This window comes from Lichenostomus cassidix, chromosome 2 (assembly GCF_008360975.1).
Source record: "Lichenostomus cassidix isolate B80296 chromosome 2, HeHo_3.0, whole genome shotgun sequence".
Taxonomy (NCBI): Eukaryota; Metazoa; Chordata; class Aves; order Passeriformes; family Meliphagidae; genus Lichenostomus; species Lichenostomus cassidix.
This window is the reverse complement of record NC_139482.1, coordinates 19,769,061-19,787,859: the sequence shown is the minus strand read 5'-3', so window position 1 is coordinate 19,787,859 and position 18,799 is coordinate 19,769,061. Positions and strand designations below refer to the sequence as shown.

Below are 18,799 nucleotides of genomic sequence, written 5' to 3'. Positions count from 1 at the left end.
TTAGAGATTTTAACATAGAATTAAATAATTCACACTTTATAAAGTATCCAACACATTTGTTTTGTTTTTTTTTCTCATAAAGCAAATAATCCAGGATGCGTAGCCATGAGAACTGGGACTTCAGCTGGATTGTGGGATGTTCTTGACTGTGATACAAAGCAAAAATATATATGCAAACAGTGGGCAAAGGGTGCAACAGCTCCACCTATTCCAACTACTGCTCTGGCCCCCACATGCCCTGCAGGCTGGGTATCAAACAACTACAGAAGTTCCTGTTTTAAAGTAAGTGCTTAAATAGTTAAAAGATGCAGCTTGGTTTGGGAGAAAGAAAAAAGCAAACCCAAAAACTCACAAGAAAAAAAAGAAACAGGAACTGACATCTTCATTTTGCAATATCTGAGATTGGAATACAGCAAAAAACAAAACCTCCCAAATTCTTCTCAGGAAATTATCCATGGGAGGGGAGAAACTAAGGAAGAAAGATGAGGTTGAAGGGAGGGAAGGGAAGGGGGGGAGAAGGGCACAGGAAAGAAAATGAGGAAGTTTCAGGGGTGCTTCAGGGGTAGAATGAACTGGAGCAGGAAATGGAAGAGGAACACAAATATGAAGTGCCCAGGAAAACACAAAGAAAAGAGCAAAAAAGAGAAACAGGAAACAACTTCATATTAAAATTACTAAAAGCAAAATACCAAAATTCTGTATTAAACAGCAGAAGCAGCAAAACTTGTTTGTTGGCACTGCTCTTTATGTCTCTTGTGCAAAGATATGGAATTTGTCAGAGACGTGTGAGAGTTCAGGGAACGAACAGAGAAACAGTGAAGTGTTTCCAGCTGCACAATACCTACTGCTGGACCATGCTAAAGAAAGCACATTACCCCCCAAAAAAGGATGAAAAGTCACTTGAAAGGTTAATTAAACCAGTGTTTATGAAGGGCATTTATTTGAGAGTTTCTGGTGCAAAGCTACAGATAACTTGTGTTTGAAGTACAGCCAGCTATATCTGAGCAGGCATAAAAAAGGAGTTTGAAGAAGAAACGAGTGTAATGTGCAAACAGTGATTTGGGATCATGCAAAGTTGAAATATGCTACGTGTGAGATGTTAGTATTTCTTATCACTTTACTGAATTAATAAGTCCTTCTCTTTCTGTTTTTTTTTTTTTTTTTTAATTTCTTTCAAACTCATCTGGAATACTGTTTATTTGGGCTTCTTTATCCCCAAATCTTAATTTTAACTTCGATCAAATTTGTGATAAATTTCTCTTAAACTAGTCGGACATCATACTGCAAATGTAAAGTAATAGTTGTAAACTACTGTAAGGTAAACTACCATACCATACCTACTCCTCCCATGCCATCTTGCCTGTCCACCACAGCTACTTTTCTTTCCCTTCATATGGAAAGTGGCTTGGGCCCTCCTCCAGATAAAACAAAGGGAGCTGGGGAGTTGTATTCCCTTCCAGGAATTCCTTCCATCTTTTTTTTTTTTTTTTTTTGGTCACCATTATGCTAACTGGACAGGCAACTCTAATGTAAAAATTCTATGAACAGAGTGGAAAATGCAATTTCTCTTATGGATTTGCCTTGTATGAAACCTTATTTATGGCCAAGCAAGACTATCATTCCTTTATTATTGTAACATATATATGACATGTTTTAAAGTAATTTCTCCATAGTGTTTTTGCAGATCAAAAATTAGAAAGAAAACATGGTTTGAAGCTCGAGATTTTTGCAGACAAATAGGAGGGGATCTGGTCACCATTAGCACTAAAGAGGAGATACCGTTACTAATTGAAGCAATGAGGTTGGTATTTGCTCTATTTATCTTACCAGATTTAAAAGAATTTTCATATGAACTATTATGAATGGTCTTAGATGATTTCTGAAACATATGGATTCCTCAAAAGCCAACAGACCAATGATACTTTGAAATGTATCTATTTGGTACTGTTTTTAACCTTTTCATGGAAAATAAATAGCGGTTTATGTCAAGAAAAATTTAAAAAACCTCCACCAGTATAATGATTTCTAGATAAAATTTAGAAACACGTGAAATTACCAGTATTTCCACAAGGGTAGAAAACATGATCAATATACCTACTGTTGAAGCAGATGTGTATCTACCTTGCAGTAGTCAGTGCTGAAAACACTTTTTGAATCTGTGAAGGTTTTCCCTAGTTAAATTAAAGTAAATACTTCTTTAAGGAAATGCACGATTAATACTACTAATAAGTCTGCTAACTAAGCTACTGACGCTGAACCACAAAAATATTACACATTTCTATGAAGAACATATGTATGTGCTTCACCCAAGGTAGTAGGGAAACTTGTAACTTCACTGCTTTTACAATGTGCTCTGGAAAGTTTAATAATGTATTTCTGAATGTTTTTTGCATCAATGTTTACACACTGCTCTGTCCTGTAATTTCTTTTAGTGCCAGTCGCTGTACGTTTGAAACAGTTTGGCTTGGTATATTTTCCTTGAGTCCAGATGAGGGATTTGCCTGGAGTGATGGCTCTCCAGTAAGTATTTTAATTTTTCATCTTATTTGTTTGCTTAAGATACTTTGGGATTTGTACATATACTTTTTGTCTTTTTACTGTTTTACTCCTCACCAAAGAAAACACCAATCCTGCAAGCATTCACATGGCTGCTAACCTGTATTGTCATGACCAATATCATAGTTTGACTAATATAATTTAAATACATGGAAATTATCTGTATCTCATTGGCATTTGTAGCTGTCTGTGTGAAACTCCAACTTACTTTCTCTTCCAAGAAGACATATTTACACCTAAGGTCAAAACATAAAAATTCATTATACTGGATCATGTATCCTGTCTCTGGCAGCAGCCACAAATATCTTAAGAGCTAATCAATGAACAGGCATGTTTCCCAGTATACACCTGCATCCCCCAGTAAGTGATGGCTCAGGGTCTTTTAGAACTGGAGCTCATATCTTTATTTTTAATTTATTTACTTCCGTGAATTTATCCAGTCATCTCTTGAGCCCATGCAAATATCTACAGCTGTGGAAAACATTCCTGCAGGATTCCACTCTTTATAACCCTCCATCTACTACTACTTCCTACTCTATTTTTTTTTTTTTAACACAAGCAAGGACCTTTCCTCTTATCCTGTTCACGTTACTTTCCGTAAAATTTCAGAAACAGACATTATAAAGAACTTTTTGAAAATAGTAAGTAGTATTAAATGTATCTCCCCATTCATATGTCAGTTTCTTCAGAGGTAGGTCCTCTAGATTTTTAGGATGTGACTTCCCTACCAAAAGTCACACTCCCATCCTCATTAACCACAGGGAAGGGAAGAAGTGAATGCTGAATTGATGCATGATATGGTCACTGCCACCAGCCAGCTGCTGGAAAATGTAATTTTGAAACAGGTCAGATGTGGAATGAGAAGTACTTTGTTGGCGCATGATTAGCATGAATGATGGGTGGGTAAAGTACATAGCTAGGTGAAATTCATTAGAAAAAGTCCATTTGCCTGTTTCTCTTCTGTCTGTGTCTATGGCTCAAGGCACAAAGAGGAAAATCCCTCCAGGGCAAAACAGCCATGTCTGAACACTGACACCACTGTCCAGTGTAAAATCCTTATACCTACTGCTTTCCCTACATTTTCAACTCTTTTTAGCTAAATCCGGAAACTTTGAGACAAAAGGAATTAGTTTCTGTTTTCTAATGGAAAGCACAACTACTGAAACAGATGAAAAGAGTAACAAAGGTGATTTCTTCTATAGGTTAGGTACACAAACTGGGATGGCAGTCCAAGGAATTCAAGAGGACGCAATTTTTGTGGCTCACTCTATGGTGGGAGCTCTTCTAATCTATGGTCTCTTTTGGTCTGTCAATTACCACGCGACTGGGTTTGTCAAATAAAACAAGGTAGATTTCTTCTTCTCTTTGGGCAAGAGGCTTAAAAAACTTTAAGTAGTTGCTTTCTAAGTTAAGTTACTGGGGAAAGACACAAAATTTTGAAGAACTACCTTTTCCAAATGCAAATCAAGAGCATTAAGTAACATATTATAGGCTGTGATTTTTTCAATTATGATTATAATAAATTTTATTATATTTCAATTATATCAATTTTATTTCAATTTTATTATAAGAATAAATTGATTTTTTGGACATAAATTAGGGTGTATAAATAATCCATATGTTTGCAAGACTTCAGATTTTTTTAATATTAAAAATCTTTTGCTTTTATTTTTGTATTATTGGAGGAATTGTTAGGATTTGTATTGTATTCCTTTCAATACTGTTTTTTATACCAACACAGACAAAACTAAAAATTAAGTATGATATCTTTGTCAGATTTGTTGGTACTTCAATTTCTCCCATAGCATTATTCAGAATTCAACTACTTTGGAAAAGCAATGGTTCAAACCAGTGCCATTTCTTTTTCTATCATGACCAGAAATAACTCACAGTCAGTCACATATATACATATATATATATATATATATATATATATATACAGTCATAAATATATACATATATACATACACACATACAATATTTCCTTTTGCTTATGAGTATTACTCAGAGAGTTTTTTGATAGAGCTAAAGAAAATCCAGTTGAAATTTTCTCACTCTTGATGAAAATACCCCCCAGGTGAATTATGGAATGCCTACTAATGGATCAGTAAAGGAGCTGTATCCCAAATTTTAAAGTGTTTCAGATAAATCTACTGTAACTTACAGGCTGGAAGAGCAAATTTCCCTCGCCTTGTTCTGTGCAGGAATGTGATTCAGCCAAAGCTATGGCTTTGCTGATGTGAAGCACAGCTTATGATACAAAGTTAAATTAGATGACCTTGCATATTGTGCAATGTGAAGCTGAAATGTGTGGCTAAGCCTGCTTTCAGTGGCAAAGGGGTGGAGAATCCTGCTCTGTTCCTCACTCTTCTTGCAGTCAGCCAAAGGCTACATCATAAAACATGCCACAGAGATGCATCATGTCTTCTATTCTCCTCTTTTGCAGGAGTGTCATTAAAATCTGAACCAATTGACACATATGGTAGGTATTTGTATACATTTATTCTTATTAATCTATTTTCCCCTATAAAATTGTTACTTAAAAAAAAATTGTTACTTAAAAAAAATTCCCCTATAAAATTGTTACTTAAAAAAAAGCTTTTGTGTTCTACAGATATCAAATTTAGAGCTAGTTTATTTATCTTCCAGAATATAAAACCACTGCAGATGACTGGATCATATATGAAAATAAGCTCTACTATATCAGCAAAGAACAGGCCTCCATGGAAGAAGCCCAAGAGTTTTGCAGGAAGCATTCTGCAGACCTAGCTGTGGTTAACAGTAGCAGTGAGAGAACGTTCCTGCGGAGAATACTAAAAGAAAATGTGAGAATCATTGTAAACAACCAGCCTAAGTAGAAATGCTTTTGACAATCTGCTTCTAAAACTTCAGGTGTCTCAAGCAGAGTCATCAGCATTTTCACCAATGAAATCTCCCCAAATGCACCCTTTGCTCCCATGGGATTTGCTCTCTCCTGCTCTGTGCCAGCTGTGCTGAGCTGGTGAGACAGGCTGACAGGATGAGCAATGAGGGAAGGCACCAACACTCTTGGGAAGTAGCTGGACTTAGAGGGACAACAAAAAAGGAGAACCAGTTTCTGACCCAAGATCTGCTTCTTTCCTACTCCTAAGGGCCTTCAGTGCTGCAGGACTCAGCTCTGATGTCTCAGATAAAAACCTGACTTCTGTGCCTGGGCATACAAACACATCCATTGCTGTGCCTAGCTGCAAGCATGTGCTTTACTGCTGTGGACTTCACTGGCTGCTCTGTGAGCCTAATCAATGGTGTATCCATTTCTGCTTGTTTTGCTTCACAGATTTCTCCTTTTAATTAAAATCGTGTCTTTCTTCTTCAGGACGAATATTGGAGTAAGTCAACGGAATATTTCATTGGTCTAAGAGTGAGCCTTGATAAAAAGTTTAGGTAAGTTGTCAGGGCAGTTCTTAACATGTAGAAACAAATACAATGTTTTATGTAGCTGGAGGTACTGAATATGTTCCTTTCCAGGTCTGAAGGCAGTTCCTCATAAGGTGTACAAAGAGGAATGAAATAGTTCTAGAATATTCTAAAATCCAATTGTTTTCCCCCAAAATAAATATGAAAAGAACCTTTTTCCTCGAGTAAGCACTTAGCCAAATAAAGGCTTGGCAGATCTACTCTCCATACACACTTTCTCAAGATGTGTAAAAAAAGGATGCTGTTAAAACTGGCAGAATGTCCATTGACTTACAGAAAAATGGGGTTAAAAAATCCTGGAAAGGTATTTTTCTTCAGGGTAAAATCCACAGAACAGTATTTTAATTTGAGTTTTCGTCTATGAAGACTTCAGAAATGCTCCAAATGACAATTGTAATATTAACTAAAAATACAATGAAATAAATTAAAATTTTAATATTCTTCTCTGTACTATGTATTATTTTGGTTTTTCATATTAAATTACATCAGACCAATCCTGTCCATTAACAGAATATATACATGGTGCATTCTTTTTCTATTTTGCAACCAGAAATATTTTACAGAAATTTCTTCACTTTGGAATAATCAGGTAAAGAAAGGAAAATCTCTAAGAGTCCTTCCCACTTTAGCCAGTTTCCATTAATTCTCATAGACTTTCTTAATTGTGAGGGGTTCATTAAGAATATAATCTCACAACTGAAGGGGATTAATAACTGCTTATATATCTTCTCTTAAAGCTGGATAGATGGAACACCAGTAACTTATGTGGCCTGGGCTCCTAATGAACCCAACTTTTTAAATAATGAGGAAAATTGTGTGCTAATGTCGTCAGATCATGGTAAGTAACAAAACAAAACAAAACTCTTGGATTTTATTTATCTCAGTTTGGGTTATGACTGATGCGGTCAAATTTCTGCTTCCAACTGTCACACAATTTTCTGTAGCTGTTTTCTGCAATTTTTTTCCAGTGGCAAACCAAAACAATCCAGTAACTTTTCCCAGTCATATTATATTCTACCAGCTGTGGAAGGGTCTGTGTCCTTAGAATGGGGAGATTTCAGTACCATGCGTAAAAAAGAGGTATTTTCTGGGTTTATGAGATCGATATTGCACCTTTTTAGAGGGCTTTTCACTACTTCTTTTAGTAAAAAGTTGAATGGTTTGTCTTCTCTCCCATGAACTAAAGAAAATATTTATAGCAGCTATAGGAAACAGGGGAGTTGAAGGCACAAGTCAAAGAGGAGAGAAACAAATACATCTAATGTCCTAAGACTGTCTCACATATTTACAAGTACACTGAACTGTAAATTTTTAGCAAATTCTAGAGCTCAGTTTCCTCCTGGCTCTATTTCTGTAACTTAACTGAGGCAAATGGGAATTTAGTATATATGTATTCATTTCTGAATTTATGTTTTACAAAGAATTAATGCAGTATGTTTGAACACTGCATTGTGCCATTAGATTGATCTGGTGTTTCCTATCTCACCCATCTCTGATCCATCTTCTTTTCAAATTTGTTTACTGGTGTATTTCCCTGCTGCCTGCAATGTGATGATGCCAGAGCTCAAACAAACCATAAACAGGTACCCTGAACAAGCAGCAGAACAGACAGTTCAAATTAACTACAAGGGGCTACAGAGGTTTTACTCTAAGGGATTAAGCTGTCTCATTTGAAGGTGCCAAGGTTACTTTGCCTTCAGATCAAGCTGCAGTTTCGAATACAAAATAGAGAAAATTGCTTTCATCTTAAAAAAAAAAGAAAAAAAGTCATAAATTATTACAAATACTGTAATGCCTTGACTTATTTATTTTATTTTATTTTATTTTATTTTATTTTATTTTTATTTTCAGGCTTGTGGAATGACATAAACTGTGGTTCTGCCAACAAATTTGTATGTGAAAAACATAAGATTTCTATTAATGCAACATTTGCTTCTCCATTGCCTCCCGGAGGATGTCCAGAAAGTTGGATTTTCTTTAACAACAAGGTTTGTCAACAAGTATCTTCAGTAAACTGTGTAAAGCAGTAGAACTGATAAGAAAATCCTGAAAACCTCATATTTTTTATGAATATAAAGTAAATCTGGAGAGTAATTATTTAGAACATGAAGGCTGGATTGACTGGGCTTGTTTTGAGCTGACTATAGACATTTGACTTTGAGGAGAAATACAGTAAAAGTAGATTTATGCTGAATACATTTCAGAGAGCACAGTTTTTGCAGGCTCAAAATACACTGTTGTTTAAGAAAACTCTCCTCCTGTCTTCTTTATGGGCATTTTCCTGCAGAAAAGTACATTTTAGGGCTAATTGATATTAGTCACATACAATAGTTCCAATCTTTGCTAGTTTGAAAAATGCTTGATTTGTTTCCAGTGTTTCAACGTATTTGCTTCCAATATAACAAGAAATCTCACATGGCATGCTGCACGAGATGTTTGTTTCAAACTGGGAGGAAACCTGGCTACTATACCAAATGAACAAGTGCAAGGTATGTATATGGGCTCTCTTGAAAGAAAAAAAAATCTTAATCTCTCACTAAAGAAACTGCTATACTCTCCAATATAGAATATGGAATTAACTGATGAAAATTGCATATTAGGCAGGTTGGCCCATGGTTTATTTTAACTCCAAAGTGCAAGGCAATAGCTAAAATTGTTACACATAAGAAATAAAGTTTGTTTCTAGTTCTTTCAGTTGCTTTGTTTTCATGAAACTTCCAGGGTTTTTTTGAGTGTGGTTGCACAGATCTCTCATACTGACAGAAAACTATATTTTCTGTCTGTTACTGGCAATATGAGTTGCTGAAACGCTATGTGAGCATACACAGTGGGGAAGGGATGCTTATCTGAACATTTAATTAAAGGTAGATGGTCTCTGTAGTGAAAAATTATCCTATTATGGCCCCCATTTGGGGCTTTTGCACATTTTCCCTGTTTTGGGCAAGTCACGATGAGCTTTCCTCTAATGAGAAATCTTTCCTTCCCCCAGCTTTCCTTTTCTATCATTTGAAGTATGCCGCAACTGATGTTTGGATTGGGATGAATGACATCAACAAAGAGTCCACATTTTTGTGGACAGATGGCAGCACTGTTTCCTACACCAACTGGCTTAATGGTGCACCAGAAAAGAAACAAGGCTACTATGATTATTATGATATTAGATGGCTGATGGATGATCCTCTGGAGGTACAGGAAATTTGAGTAACCTGTGTATCTTAGGCAGCTAAGAAAAGTTACAACAGCAATAATAGGATGCTGAAACAAGTCCTTTTGTAAGCAGGATGGGGTTTAGCAAACCATCTGATAATGATTCCAAATGCATCCAAATGTTTGGCAAAGGTTCTATAGAAGAGGGGTTTTGTGCCTTCCATCTGAGCTATTGCAAAAGACCAGTTCTCTAAAAGAAACTTGGAGAAGCTTATATTACATCAGTTCCCCCCAAAACTGCATTAGTGCAATTACTAAAGTTGCAACACCAAACACAGAGAAGGTCTGATAAACCAAAATTAAGATTGTTGATGCAACAATAATTTGTCTGTGTGTATGTCCCATTCCTGGCTAATGTGCTCCCACACTGCTTTACTCATTTCTGATGGTACAAATTGATATCTTCAATGAAATTACTATTTCTCTGCTGAAATTCAATCTCTTTTCCAAAGGTGGTGATTTCTGAGGAAATGATTGGCAGGTAGTCACCCAAGATTTTGACATCTACCATCAGTCAATTTGCTGATGACTGAAACTTACTTAAATCAGCGTCAAGGAGAAACTTGGATTAAATGCTGAAAGACTGCTTTGGCCAGTCTTGTAATCAGGGGCATAATGAAAGAAATATTGGAGCAATTAACATAAGGAGGTGAATTTTTTTGTTGCTAAAGGGATCTGATAATGATAACTTGACAATGACTGTAAGAAAAACAACAAAGAGTGTCTGCTTTCTGCAAGAGTGTGCTTCAGTTAGACTAGCGCAGACTTGTGCTTTTATTAGTTCTTGTATGGTTTTTCTCATTAATAAAAATGTTTTGAAGTGGATCTACATAAATGTAAATCAGAACTGAGATGATTTAGTATAGGTACCTTAGTAAATTCTACAGTCGTTAAAGTATTCTTAATAAAACTGTCAAAGTTGGTTTTAAATGACTTCTTTCAGACCTTTGGTGGCGCCAGTGGAAGCCTGCTTCAAATTTAAGGGGTTGCTACTAAATAATGTCAAGCTACTACTTGACAGCTTGACCTGTCAAGCTGCTTGACAGAAACCTAGGAAACCCAAAGTAATTACCCAGGTGTTCGATGAGCTCCTCTCCTCTCTGCCATCAGGCCTGTGCTAGCAGCACAGGAGCTTCAGCTTACCACTGCCTTATTGCCTTTTCTAATGGCTGTGCCTTTTCCCCTCTCCTTCAGACAGATTGTGTCTTCATCAGGAAGTCAGAGGGGAAGTGGAGGGATGATAGCTGTGACAATGAAAGAGGCTATGTGTGCCAGATGAATCCACGTGAGTTCTGTTCCACCCAGTCTCCCAAAGAGAAGGAGTATCTTGGTTAGAGAAGCTGAATGTATAATCTAATGTGGTTTCTTCCAGCTTTGAGTCTCATTCTGAGTCTCTCAGGCTTTCAGAGCTCCATCAGTGTTAAGTCAGGGTTATGTTTAAAGCACAATTTGTTTCACAGAAATTGCTGAAGAGAAACCACTATCTTAATTGGGGGTTTTTATCTAATCATGAATAATACTAGAGAATAATGAATGAAAATGGATTTCTTTTTACTGAAGTATGAGGGGTTAGGCACCCTGTTTAAGTACAGTGTAAATTATGTTCTTGCAGTGATCTTCCCATTCCCCTGGATGTCTCTGAGCAGAACATTTAATCCTCCCAGTATTTTTACTGAATGCCATGTGATGTCAATCAAAATGTACAGCTTCTTATATGTGTCTTTATTGTAGAAGAACATTATTCTTTCTTTTACAACAAAATGAGTAATGAATGTTGACTCTTCTCCAGTAGAATTATAATTATGCAAATCCCAGCTGCCCAACCATATAATGGGAGTAGAGAAGGCAAAGCACAGATAGCAAAACAGTTTTGCCTCAGCTTTATTAAACTAAAAATTATTCTTTGACCTCTCACTTCAGTCAGCTCTTGCAGCCTATGCACTCTCAGCTAACTTACTTGTAAGAAGACACTCTGCCTGCACAGCAAACATATAGATTTATGGCAGCATTTTTAATTTGCTTGATCCCAGTTCCAGCTCTTCTGAATACATTTACAGTCTCAAGGGTGGAAATATACATTGCCTGACTCAAACATGCAGGTAGCATTCTGGCAGCCCTTGCAGACAGGCCAACAACTTGGTGTCAGCAGCAACTGGTGATCAATGAGCATCAGGTATCAAAGTCTCAGGCTGAGACTACAGAGTAAAACAGTTAATGCCTTAAATGCCTTGTCCTAAGTCCTCTTCACCAGTGATCTAAAATAGCTGTGTACTCAGATATTCAGATTTAGTCAAATAACTTAGAACACAGAATCTGAAATATCCAATTTAGGAGTCTTATTCTGAATCAGTCAGGTCCATAGCAAGTATACTCTGCTTCAGGGCATCCAGGATTTCACTCAGTTTATTACATTAGCAAATTTTCTCCATGTTTTGAAAGCTGCTTTTAGCACTTTTTTTGGTGGAGTTTTTTTTGGTGTGTTTTCAGATTTTTTTTTGTTTGTTAGTTTGGTTTGGTTGTTTTGTTGTTTTTTTGGGTTTGTTGTCATTTTGTTTTGTTTTCTGCTTGTTGTTTTGTTTTGTTCATGAGGTTAAAAAAAGATTTTGACTTATTGACTGGACTTTTGGACCTATTTTTTATAGCTTCCATGCTAGACAAGAGCAATATGTTGTAAATTCATGCATTTAGTTTTTTCTCCATAGTTCCCTCACAGCCTGAAGTACCAACAACAAACCCAGCCTCTGGCTTTACACATTATGGTGACAGCAGCTATTCAATCATTTCATCTGAAATGCAATGGGAGGAGGCCAGAAAAAATTGTGAAGACAAATCTGCAGAACTTGCAAGCATTTCAGATGCCTACATCCATTCATTCTTGTGGATCCAGATGCTGAAATATGGAAAACCTGTATGGATTGGTCTCAATGGCAAGATGGTAAGTGCTGGACAGATGGGAGGTGCAGGTGCTCAGGGAGCTCTCCTGCTTTGGTAGACCTCTGGATGACCAGCTCATATCAGTGCTGGAACAGCTGTATTGTGCATGGCTTCACTGTGTAAATGCACAAAAATCTAGTGCTCCTGCTAGGATTAGTCAAGGATTTTCATCCACCAAACGGAACGAAGAATCACCAAAAAGGTTACCCAGAAAGCAAAAGATGAAAGTAGGATGTTCTAGAAACAGTAGAAGAAGCCAAGGCACACACTGAGGGTCACAAGCCAGAAATTGCAGCTGTCATAGAGTGACTGTTGGCTGCCCTGAAAGTCAAATGCTCTGCTATACAGGGAGATACTTAGAGCAATTATTATATTAATAAAAGTTACTACAAGTATTAGGGAGATATTTTAAGATTTAAGCTGACTGTTTAATGTTTAATGTCAAGTAATCTTTATGCACAAATAGCTTCCAATTTTAATTTAAATAAAGCAGAGCAGAGGGGACAAATTCTCTGTAATTGCTTCTCTTGATATAGGATTTACTAAACGACCTTAGGTTCTTGAATTTCTTGCCCTGTTGTAGAAGTTTGTCACTTCAGAAAAACCCTCCCAAAAGCAATGCAGTGTTGAACAGTGTTCATATGTAGTTCTTGTGTAACTCAAATTGCCCAGTGACATTGCCTAGAACAGTGAATGGGGCTTAAAAAAAAGGGCTCTTTTTTCTGAAAAAATCAAATAGACATATCATTATATTTACACTGTATTTATGTGACAGAACCTTTTATGTAAAAAAAAAAATCTATTACCAGAATTTATTTGTTTACAGACTGGTGGCTATTACAAATGGACCAATAACCGGAAAACCAGGTACACAAAATGGGCAGCAGGGGAACCAAAGGAGAACAATGGTTGTGTTTACCTGGATCTTGATGGTACTTGGAAAACAGCATCTTGCAATGAAAGCTACTTTTCAGTTTGCATGATGTCAGATGGTAAGCAAGGGCATGTAACAATTTTAAAGACACATTCCTAATTCCATCAATCTGCCTAATCCTGGAGACTTTGCTCTAGCTTGGGCCACTCCTGCAGAGGGCTATGCTTCAGGGCAGCACCTGCCTCCCTGCAGAGTATGGGTGTTTGCTATAGGATCATGGGCAAACTTAGGCACAGGAAAGGCTCTTGTGCAGATGGATATGGCTGCACTGCTTTCATGGTAAGACTGTTTCCATAAGATGAAGATCAATCTTCAAGGTCTATCTTGCTCTTTCCAAGGTGTGACCATAAATCACATGAGCCTGTGTGTAATTTGGCTAAGTGCAGGGATTGTGCACTGACTGTATGAACTGAAGCTGGGGAAGCTCACACACATGTGCCACTGATCCAAAATACAGGCTAGAGTTTCATTTCCATTCTCCATTGCTCGAGCTAAAACCATTCTGATGTAGGTGTGAGAGCCTTGGGAATGGAAATGATACTTAACTCTCTGAAGATATATGCAGAGGCATGTTTGCATCTAGATTTTGTGGAATCATGCTGTTTTCCCTTCTTTAAGGCCGCATAATTTGGTCTGTTGCTGGTATGAGTTTTGCAGTAGGTTTTGCCACTCAAAACTGGCTTCCCAATTAAACTTTCCAGCCATACATTTGGTCTGCTTATGCAGTGCAAAAACCACAGACCCATCAAAGTGAATTAGACTTGCACCCATGATCAGAAACAGAGTCTAATTTGGCAGAGGCATGCTCCACTGATGGCTTTTTTTTCTATAAAGTGACAACATGAAGAGACCAGGCAGCCAGACAACATGGGACTGTGGCATCAATGATTCATTAGCCTACAGCAGCTTTCTGTGTTGTGATAACACAACTTTTAGATTTATATCATCCCTCAGGGTTTGCTTTCCTCACAGTACTGCCAAGGTAGTTAGTTAGATGCTGCAGGATGCAATTGGGATTCCTTGTCCTAAGAAATATGATTTGAGAAAAAGATGTTTCACACTTTTGACTGCTTGGCTCTCCCTGCTGTCTGGGTTGGGGGAATGTGGGAATACTCAGGAGTAGATGTCCAGAGAGCTAAAGCTGGGTGAGAGAAACCCCACCCTATTTACACACATATTATAGAATCATAGGCGACTCATAATGCAATAACAATTTCACACCATATGGATTCTTTAGAGATAGCTCCTACTGACCCTGCTCAGCTGCCTGGAGACTGTCCTGAAGGAGATGAACTCCAAGCTTGGATCCCTTACCACGATCACTGCTACTACCTCGAAGCATCAGCTGGGATGAGCTGGGCTCTGGCCTCCCTTGAGTGTGCTCGCTTAGGTGAGAGCCTTCATTACCAGCTAAAAAGATTTGTACCAAGGTTTATACAAAACTCACATAAAAATGGAAAAATACTGATTTTTTATAAAGTTAGAAATATTTTTTTTACCTACTGAGCTGTTCTAAAGCTGGCACAATGAAAACAAGCTGACACGAGTGGCTTCTCTCCTCTCAGGTCTGCAGCTTCCCAGTGTGTGGATTTCCCCATCAGCTCCTGACTTCTGGGATACCATCCTGGGGGCAGCAGTGGGGGGACACAGCCCCTAAGCACCTCCAGCTCATTGTCTTCTGCAAGCAGCAATGGAGAGACCAACAGAGCAGCATTAATGTTGCCAGGAGCTATTGTTTGTACAGAATAGAAAGAGAAGGTTGTTACAGTGATAGCTCACATAGGTTATCTACTTATTGATGCCTTTCAGGAGCTACCTTGGTTTCAGTAGAAAACATGGATGAATCTCACTTTCTGACCCATAAAATTCAACCACTTGGAAATAAAGTAGGAGGCTTTTGGATAGGACTTTACCAAAATGTGGAAGGTATGTATTACTTTCATTTTTTAATGGAAAAATACTTTGCTAATATAAGGAAATTGAGGATTACTGTACTTCTACAAAAAAAACATGGGTTTCTGCTGAGAAGTGGCTTACTGTAGACTTTTAAAGTTAATTGCTGGGCTAAGGAGTTAAAATATTAATGAAATAGATCCATTTTAATTTTTTTTTTACTCTGCTTGTTACTTTGTAGGCCAGTGGTTGTGGCTAGATAATGCTGTACTGGATTTTGTTAACTGGGAGGAGAAAGAGTTTGGTGTGGAGCATCGATGTGTTGAAATAACTGCACCATCTGGTTATTGGGACAAAAGCGATTGCTCTTCTGAAAAAGGATTTATCTGCAAAAAACCCAAAGGTAGGTCCTCAGTGTGTCAGCCCTTAGTGACAGGGCAGATCTGTTCACTAGCAACTCTTACAGCCGTCCACCACAGGGCTGGAAGTAATTTCTGGCAGTTTTGTTTGGCATATCCCACTTCTCTAATCATTTGTAGTCGCCTGTTTTTGCAGACTGCAAGCTCTTCACATCCCTGCAGTCACATGGAAATACAGTAACATCCTGTACAGCCTAGGCTGAGAATGAAACTTTCAGAAACTTTTGAGTACCTGACACAGGAATTTATATGGCACCTGTCAAACACCTGTGCAAGGGTCTGACTATTCCAAGAACTACATACTATTACAGTTACTATACACTTGCAAGGAGGAATCAATATGAATAACCAGTCTTCCTCTCTCAACTTGTTATTCTCAAAAATTATTACTTCCCAACATCCCTAACTGGCTTCATATAGGTACTCATTCAACAACCTATAAGTCAATAATGCCTCAGGCATTCTAAAAGGTTACATGTTTGTATTGCAATAATAATATGAGGAACAGTTCCCTTCTAAATGGAAACTTCAATTCATTGCAGAAGCTGTCTTATTATCAGCACTTCTGGAAAACTTCATACAATACTGCATATAGCAGACTAATGTTTGAGAGATAAAACAGTACATGAAATATTCTCAAGTGGAGATACAAAGGAAATTGTGTGAAAGAAAGCACTATCATTCAATTCTCTTAACTTAGATGCTAAAATTCAATCTATATTAATTAAAAAAATAGAAATTAGCCATCTTTAAACCTTTGCACTTTCTTTTGTAGTAGGTGTGAGATCAGATTTAATTTTCCAGCTTTTGCATTGTGCATGGTTCCTAGTAAATCATGGGGAACTCTCTGTCTTAACGCTGAAAACGTCAAAAAAAGTAAAGGGTGGCTGTAAAGCCAGTTTTAAGTTTCCATTATTTGGATGAAAAGCTGAAAGAACTTGATTTCAATACTAAAGACACCTCAAGACATGGTAGGTGGTGAAAAAATAACTGAAAATTTGGGGTTAGCATTTAGTAATTTTCCAAGTAATCTTTAATTAGATAAACTGAAGTGTAACCAAGAAACAGTCATCTCCCATGCACTGCTAATTTCTGTGCTTAAATCAGCACACACCCACAACAGTAAATGAGTTAATACCTATTACAGAGTTTGTAAAAACATCCTAATTACATTCCATCCTACACAGTACTAAAATAAGAAGGAATCTCTAAAGTCCATCCATTGAATCACACGCTGCTCCCATACATAACTATTTCCCACCTTAGTGGGGGTTCCTTGTACCTATTAATTTTGCATTCTGTTTGCTTTCACTTTCCATTTTGCCTTTATAAATTCTCCTCTGGCTATCAAGAGTTTTTGCCAAATCTTTAATTCTGTGTATAATTCTTTGTTTCTGAGTGCCACACAATTTTTTTATACTTCTTCAACAGCAACAAAAAATTTAAAATGTCTCATTTTTCTCTGTCTTTCTCTTACACAGAGGCAAATAGGAAGATTACTCCTACGATTCAGTAGACGTTTTCTAGGGAAGACATTTAAGACTCAAGAATTTTGTAAGCGCTAGACATGCAGATCTTCCTAAAATGTTCCATGTAAAATTAATCTCCAGAGTGGTGCATCATGTTCTTAGTACACTAAAATTAGTATTTCAGGAAAAATGTGAAAAGGTACTTTGTATGAACATAGAAAAGAGTCTTAATGTTGATAATATAAAAACAATATAAAGTTTTAGAAGAATGGATAAGGTAAAGTCAGAAGGTAAAAGCTTAACAATGTATTTTTTGCCTCACTTTGTTGCCTTTTATACCAGACATATGTTATTAATGCAATGGTAGTACTTCAGGGTTTTTTGTTCCTGTATTATTTTGGCAAAACAGTCAAACTTACAGATTCTAATAATGTCCTATAATTTCTCTTTAATATTCATTGAAGTTGAGCCAAATGGGAGTCCTACACAGCAAAAAGGTAAGAGCCTTCATAGGAAAATTAACACAAATCTAAATAGAAGAAGAACTGAAAATAAGTTTTCCCAAATCCCTCTCTTTTAGAGAACAAGTCCTGCTGAGGGTTGCACTGCTATCAATCCCTCAGGGTAACCCCACTGTGCCTTTTACATGCACAGCAGCCTCACATGTTCTTGGCCAGCAGGAGAGCTGCAGGGCTAACCCTGAGCTGATAAGCTCAGCAGTGACCAGGCTTGAGAAGAACTTTGAGAACAGCTACAGAGAGCTTTAGCTAGGCTGTTGGAAACCATGTAGATGTATATGGAAATCATGTAGATGTATATGAAACTTTCTTTCAGAGATATTATTGTAAATAAGGTAACATAAAGATATTGTAAAACTCCTTTCAAATAATTAGTGTCCTGTATCCATCTAAAGCATACATTTTCATTAAATTCTTACAAGCATCCACTGCATGCACTGTACATCACTGTAATCCAGATCCACTAAAACCATGTTAGCTTTAGGAACAGAGACCTGGCTCCTGATCAGCAACAATTCAGGGCTCGGATTTATAGCCTTCAAGTTCAGGCAGGAGAGAGCATCTCCACCATGTTTTTCACATTGTATGTGGAGTTAAAAACTACTGTGATTTCTCACAATTATATGGATTCATTTCAGGCAAGGAAAAGAATGGAGAGACTCACCCACCTGTTCATGTCTCTGTTTGGCTCCTCATTTTCTTGGCTATTTTAACTGTTTTTGGAGCTGGCATGGCAGCCTATTTCTACAAAAGAAAAAGACAAAATGAGCTCTCAGCAGATTCTGGGAATGAAACACTATTAAAATGATGTGTTGGCGACTGAAGAATTGGTGAGAATGGATCCTGTGGCATGTTTCTTGGAGCAGCAAGTTACTCACTGAAATTAAAGGATGTATCTGTTAAAGGTCTCTAGTGTGATCTTAAGTGAGATCCAGTGTAATCATAAGTTACTTTGCCCTTTTTGCAGTAGCTCATTCTTTTTTTATTGTGAATGTTTTACAGAATCAGAATTATATTTTGATGTTATAATTTTGTAATGGTCAAGATGTTCTCAAGTGCCTTAGCAAGGACAGTAGTGCAAAAAAATTGTCAAAAGGATATATATATACTGAAAAAGGACTATTAAAGTCAACTAGTGAGAATGAATGTCCAATAAAATGTGAATGCCTATTAGAACTGCATTGCTGTGACTTTGTGGATACTGAAAAGGACTCAAAAATAGAACCTGTCTAACTCTGTTGCAAACTTGAACTCATTTCACCCCACAGGCTTCACTGAATCAGACCAGAAATTTTATTGTTCCTTATGGCTGTATCCTATTACACTTATAAAACTGCTTCATGTACTTATCTCAGATAACCTTGTCATGTACATTTTCTGCTATGGAAAAACATTTCATGCCAGCAAAGAATT

At 37.1% G+C, this 18,799-nt stretch overlaps 1 protein-coding gene across 1 annotated transcript in view; it reads left to right on the top strand.

Moving 5' to 3' along the window:
- The window catches only part of LOC146440914 (macrophage mannose receptor 1-like), a 30,125-nt gene extending 11,569 nt beyond the window's left edge, over positions 1-18,556 (top strand). Inside the window, exons 12-30 of the mRNA XM_085050592.1 lie at positions 83-282; positions 1,674-1,801; positions 2,433-2,520; positions 3,759-3,903; positions 5,003-5,038; positions 5,206-5,381; positions 5,912-5,979; positions 6,750-6,850; positions 7,864-8,000; positions 8,387-8,501; positions 9,002-9,198; positions 10,414-10,504; positions 11,922-12,154; positions 12,980-13,145; positions 14,325-14,477; positions 14,897-15,013; positions 15,222-15,383; positions 17,333-17,365; positions 18,025-18,556. Coding sequence (XP_084906718.1) covers positions 83-282; positions 1,674-1,801; positions 2,433-2,520; positions 3,759-3,903; positions 5,003-5,038; positions 5,206-5,381; positions 5,912-5,979; positions 6,750-6,850; positions 7,864-8,000; positions 8,387-8,501; positions 9,002-9,198; positions 10,414-10,504; positions 11,922-12,154; positions 12,980-13,145; positions 14,325-14,477; positions 14,897-15,013; positions 15,222-15,383; positions 17,333-17,365; positions 18,025-18,194 — 2,516 coding nt within the window. The 3' untranslated portion in view covers positions 18,195-18,556. The remainder of the gene's footprint in view (positions 1-82; positions 283-1,673; positions 1,802-2,432; positions 2,521-3,758; positions 3,904-5,002; positions 5,039-5,205; positions 5,382-5,911; positions 5,980-6,749; positions 6,851-7,863; positions 8,001-8,386; positions 8,502-9,001; positions 9,199-10,413; positions 10,505-11,921; positions 12,155-12,979; positions 13,146-14,324; positions 14,478-14,896; positions 15,014-15,221; positions 15,384-17,332; positions 17,366-18,024) is intronic.
- Positions 18,557-18,799: the final 243 nt, after the last annotated feature.